This window comes from Lemur catta, chromosome 1 (genome assembly GCF_020740605.2).
Source record: "Lemur catta isolate mLemCat1 chromosome 1, mLemCat1.pri, whole genome shotgun sequence".
NCBI lineage: Eukaryota > Metazoa > Chordata > Mammalia > Primates > Lemuridae > Lemur > Lemur catta.
The window spans coordinates 129781679-129787678 of record NC_059128.1 but is presented as its reverse complement, the minus strand read 5'-3'; the positions used below and the strand labels follow the sequence as shown (position 1 = coordinate 129787678).

Here is a 6000-nt window from a genome sequence, read left to right as displayed (position 1 = left end):
TTTTGAAAGTTTTTGAAGTGGGTCCTTTCTCCTGTCCCCTTCCGCCCCTCCAAGCCCTCGCGCTCGGTGGACTGAGTTGCGGTGTGATTGATTGGGGCCGGGGGGCTGTGTGGGCTTTCCAGGAGACACGCGGCCACTCAGGACAAGGTGAGGTGGCAGAAAAGTTGGAGCCCAATCAGCACGGAGTTGAGCTCCCGCTCCCCAACCTTCAGGTGACCCCGCGCGGCGGCGGCGGTGGCAGCGGCGGCGGCGGCGGCGGCGACCAGAGCCCGCAGCAGCTCCGAGCGCCTCCGGGAGGCCAGGTGGCGAGCCGGGCGAATCGTCATCTGCCAGCCGAGCGCCGGGCTCCGAGCTCCGCCGGCCGGGGCTGGGTGGGAGCAGCGAGCGAGCCGGACGCGGCTGCTTCCTGTCCCCGCCGAGACCGCGCAGGCTGCGCTGCCTGGGGGCGCCCCGGGTGTCCGGGCCCGCGCCGCGCGCTGTCGTCGCTCCTCGCCGCCGCCCGTGAACCCTGGGGGTGTGCGGGGCTGCGGCCGCGGTGGCAGCGGCGGCGGCGGCGGCGGCGAGAGCGGCGAGTCGGGGCCGCCCGGGCTGCGCTTTGCCCTGGCAGCAGCGGCGGCTGCCGCGCCTGGGGCTCAGGATGCGGCCGGGGGGCGCGCTGCTCGCCCTGCTCGCCAGCCTGCTGCTGCTGCTGCTGCTGCGCCTGCTCTGGTGCCCGAACGACGCGCCCGCCGGCTCCAGGTAACCCCCCGCCCCCGGGCGCCCCGCCGTGCGCCCCGCCGCGCGCCCCGGGGACCCCAGCCGGTCGCCTCGACTTGGGCGCGCGGACTTTCGGCCACGGAGGGACAAGCCGACGCGGGGCGGCTGCGGCCGGAGGGTGGGGCGGGGTCGGGGGCCCGCGGAGAGGCGACGCTTGGAACAGCGGGCAGCTGCTGGGGTGAAGGGGGCCCGCTCAGGGTGGGGAGGGCTCCGGCGCACGTCGCTGTGGACAGCGGAGCTGCGGAGCGGGACCTGCCGTCGGGTTCCCCAGCAGGAACCCGGGCTCTCCATTCTGTTCCTTGGTTTGTCTTCCTTCCCGCCCTAAGGCTCTTCCAATCCGGGATTTGGGACCTGGCCCCGGGGCCCGGGAGCGCGAGGATGCCCCGCTACGCCCGGCGTGGAGCGCGACGCCCAGCCTGCCAGCCGGCGGCTCCCCGCGCGGTGTGGCAACTTAAGTTTTCTCCCTGGCTGTGCAGGCTCTCGGGGGAGGAAAGCAGGGCGGCCACCCACGGCACCCCCGCGGCGCTGAGGACCCTCCGGAGCCCGGCGACCCCGGCACCGCGCACCACGAACAGGTACCGCGGGGCCCAGCGGCGGGCGGGCGGGCGGAGGCTTGGGGACCGCGGGCTGTAGCGGTTGGACTCGCTTCCAGTGGTCTGCCTGGGACGACATGGTTGACACGATTGAGTGAGGGGGTGTGTGTGTGGGGGGGAGAGAAGGTGGGGCCCCTTCCCACTCCATCAGCCTTTTAAAGCCTGTTCCTCGAGGTGCCTGTTCTTTGAAGCAAGAGAGATACAACAGCTGCACTTCAAAAGTGGGTGCTGAGTTCCCCTCTCGATAATAGTGTGTTGAAAACCCCCGAGAGAAGCAGCAGCTCAGCCTGTCTTTATTGAGGGATTTGGTTGGTTTGCTTTTTGTTTTCTACGCTTTAAAGCGCACCAGTGTTAGGATTCAGGCTTGAAGGACTGGAATTCTTCTTGTGCTGTGTATGTTTTTGATCTTAGTGAACGGAGACTTAACATATTTTTTTATCATTCATATGAATATTTATCTATGTGCAATAATTATTTGGTTTTCATAATTCTTTTCTGATTATAAAAGTAATACAGCTTCGTGTAGAAAGTTAGACAATAGGAGACATATATAAAAGAAAATAATATTCATTCAGATTTGTACCACCCAGAGACCATATTCAGGTTGGTTTTGGTCTATATTTTTCCATTAGTCTTTCCTATATATATGTATTTTAAAAATATAGTTAACAGTATACTTTGTAGTTTTGGGTCTGCTTTTTCCCTAAAAAAATCATAGACCTATACCTATCATTAATTTTTTTTCCCAATACGTTGCTTTTGATTCTTGCATAATTTGATTTATCTATTCACTTATTTCTATTTTTAGACATTTGGCTTGTTTCCACTTTGTGCTTTGTTTAGTTTGTTATCAATAATTCTATTAAATCCATCCTTGTACATAAATCCTTGTCTTCATTTCGAATTAATTACCCAGAACAGACTGATGGAAGTTGGATTATTAAGTCAAAGAGTGTGTACATATTAGGTTCTATGTCATATCGCCAATTGCTTCCTTGAAGGGTTGAATCAATTTACGTGTTCACCGGCAGAATGTTATTGCAATCTTGTAGACTGCCTCTTTTCCTCTTTCTATCTCTTGTGAATCCCTTTTTCTCCGTGTACCCTTCTGTATATTCTGGGCTCTTGGATTACATGACTCAAGGATCTCTTTTATGTGGCCTCAGCATGGCTCCAAGAAGGGTCTGGAAGTGCCTGAAGGAAACCTGGAAGTGAGGAACTGCCGCATCTCCCTCACTGGAATTTCACAGCATATTAGAGGCACTAAGAAATCCTAGAGTAACAAAAGCTTTTGAGAAAAATATTAGTCTATAATTGTCTTTTTTTGCTCAGGTTTGCAAGATGAACTGGGGAGCATCCCATCTTTTCTCAAGCCCTGTGACTATTGTACATTTCTAGGATTGCTCCATGGGAAAGTTTGGAAGAATGTACTCATTAAATGATTTGATCCCGGGTCTCTTTGGAGGCAATCCTTTGATGAATTTTTCAGTTCCTTTTGTCATACTTCTTTTCTACTTGGCATACTTCTTGAGCTAATAATATAGGTAATTCATTTTTTTTTCCCTGAAGGTGGCCCATTTTATTACGATTTAAAAATTTATACCATTCTCCTGTGTTTGTAAAAGCCTCTATTTTGGCATGTTTTGTGTCCCCTTTATCATTTGTGATTTTGATTATTTTTGGAACAGAGGTGCGAATTTTAGTCCACAATACTATTTGGTTGTGTTAAACAATTGTGATTTCTTAATTTTTCTGTAGCTGGTCTGATCTTCCTCCATGAGCCCATGCTCTAAGTAATGATGGTTTTAGGGGTAAGGAGAGCTAACACTTAATGAACTCTTCCTATTGACTGATCTAAGCACTTTACATTTAACTCATTTAATCCTTAAAAAAAATGCTAAGAGAAACTATTATTATCCTTAGTGTATAGATGAAGAAATGGAGGCACAAAGCAATTAAGTAAATGGCCCAAAGCCACAGAGTTAACAAATTGTGGAGCCAGAGTTCAAACCTAAGCTATGCGGATTCAGAATCCCACATTCTTAAGTTCCCTGCTGTACAGCCTGTCACAGGTGCTGGGAAAGATGGTGTGTGTGTGTGTGTGTGTGTGTGTGTGTGTGTGTGTGTGTGTGTTTGTGATCCAAATGTTCAATTCACATGAAAACTTAGATGTGACAATTTAAGCAACTCTTTCTGGTGATATTTATTCTCCCTGGGAACAAATGCCTGAATTCTCAGATTGCTTCTACCATCTCTTGGAATCTTTGGAGTGATGTTGTCCCTTTTCCATCTGGTGGCCAAGCACCCTGTGGAGGGCCAATTATCAGATCTGCAGCTTGTGGTTCATTGCACCTGCTGGTATTTCCTGACTGTCTTGACCTTATGTGAGATCCCACTGACGGGATCCCACTCAGGAATCTGAGTAAGATTCTGTTTTGGTCCTATCTTGGGTTGTCACTCTGCAACATTTGCTTTGACACTGTCTCACTCAGCTCTATCTAGCTAGCTCCATGTCCAGTCCCTTAGCTATTTCAGGGCCCCACCTAAATATGCAAGAACCAAGGTTGGTACAGGAAACTAAATATCAGGGCCTAACTCTACTTGCCCTTTCTCTAAGTTATTTCAGGATGGGGGACTGCCCAAGAGGTGACCAATTTCCAGAATCCTAATTGAAGGAAGCAAAGCCCCCTCTGTCCTTGTTATTACCCCTGTTACTACCTTGTTATTGCTCCTCCTTTTCTCTCTCCAAGCCAAAACACTCCTCCTCCTTCCCCTCTCTTCTCCCCCTACTTATTCAATTCCAGAAATGTTCAGGCTTTTCTCTGCTGCATATTTTCTTTGCCATAATGCAAATCTTCAGGTAAATTGTGGAACCAGAGGAAAAGGATTGTGAAAATTCAAGGGTCTGTGTCTTCCAGAGAAGGTGGTTAATGTGCTAGAGTGGAAGAATGAGACAGATTTGGAAAATCTTCTCTTGAGGCTGCAGAAAATTCTATTTTGCTTGTCTAAAGTCTACCTTATTCTTTCTCTTTGCATACTTTCAGTGAAAAGTCTTAAGCTCTCCTTCCTCCCCCCAAATATGTTTCAAATTGGCTAGGAGAAGGTCAGGTTCTCAGAAAGACAAAAGAGAAAAGTTTGTTAATGGTTTTTCAAATATGACCTCATTACAATGAAGTATTTTTTTTTGTAATAAGCTTTATCAAAATCTTTTATTGGTTTGCTTGTTTTTCAAATGACCAGCTCTTGGATTTATTTCTCAATTCAGATAAATTTACATGTTCTATTTTGTTTGTGTTACTTTTACCTTTTAAAGTATTCTTTTTTTCCCCCAGATTAATATCTTGAAGTGAAGGCTTGGTTTATTTATGTAGTTTTTCAGTTTTTTAATAATAGAAATATTTAATACTATGAATTTTCCTTTGAATGCAGCTTTGGACTCATTTCTTAGGTTTGGATGCATAATGTTTAGAGTTTAAAAAATATATTCTAAGTTGTTTATAGTTACATTGAAAACTTTTTTGTTTTATCTCCATGGTTATTTACGAGTGTGCCTTTCAATTTCCAAGTGGCTGGACTTTGTTTCTTAAATATTAATATAAAATTTTTTCTTAAATAAGATTAATTTCATTTTTGATTATGAAAGAAATGCAATAGAACCGTGCTGTAAGGTCATAAGTGAGTTCCTAGATATCCAATCACTAGGAGTGAAGGGTTGGATTATTGTGAGATTAGCAAAATGCCGATACAAACCTATGTAACTAGCTGATTTGGAGTTCTAGAGACCCCTATGGAAACTAGCTAAGTTTGGTACCTTTAGTAGTAGTTGTCCATTCTGGCTTAAATATCCACTGTGAAGATTCAGGATACTGTGGCTGGATGAGACTTCCTGAGAACAGCAGCTGTTGTTTGAATGTTCTGGTTAGTTGGTGTCTACTCCATTTGCCTATTTGGGAGCACTGGTTCTGAGTTTGCCAGAGGTGTGGGGACCTCACCTCCACTTCTCTGTTTTCTTAGAGAGGTTTGCCTGCTATTTCTCTTAATGGCCTTCCCTTCCCCTTCCTTTCTCCCTGCAGAAGGATTTTGCCTTGTACCTGTTTGAAAACTGGGGCTAGGCAGAGTGCAGACATCAACTGTGTTATATCCCAACTCACATTATTTTATAGAGAGTCATGGCAGAGGTTTTATCATATGTTTTTAGGTGAACACAAAGAAAACGGAAATCGCCTGTCATTTCAACACCCAAAAGATTCATATTGTACTGCTATTCATGTTTGGTTACCTGTTCAGTATCCTTTATATGCATATATCTAGTAATCTTGCCATGTATATTTTGACATGGGTTAGTAACTTTTTTTTTAAACTATATCTGAACTTTTCTCCATGCCATTAGTATTTTTCTGCAACACAATTTTTAGAGCATGGTATTAGAATGTATGGATATATCCTAATTTATTTATGCTTTCCATTTTTATACTTGGGTTATTTATTTTTTATTTTGATTTATACTGTGATATAAATGACTTTAGATCCTTGCACACATTTCTGATTATTCAAATAAATTCCTAGAAGTGGAGGGATTGGGTCAAAGAGTATGTGAAATTCTAAAATGTAGCTATGACTTGCTCAAACAATTTGTCACAACAGTTGTTTC

General features: G+C 46.1%; 1 protein-coding gene across 1 annotated transcript in view; it reads left to right on the top strand.

Moving 5' to 3' along the window:
• The first annotated feature begins 507 nt into the window (after positions 1 to 507).
• Positions 508 to 6000, top strand: part of ST8SIA6 (ST8 alpha-N-acetyl-neuraminide alpha-2,8-sialyltransferase 6) — a 104204-nt gene continuing 98711 nt past the window's right edge. Inside the window, exons 1-2 of the mRNA XM_045534196.1 lie at positions 508 to 738; positions 1233 to 1331. Coding sequence (XP_045390152.1) covers positions 638 to 738; positions 1233 to 1331 — 200 coding nt within the window. The 5' untranslated portion in view covers positions 508 to 637. The remainder of the gene's footprint in view (positions 739 to 1232; positions 1332 to 6000) is intronic.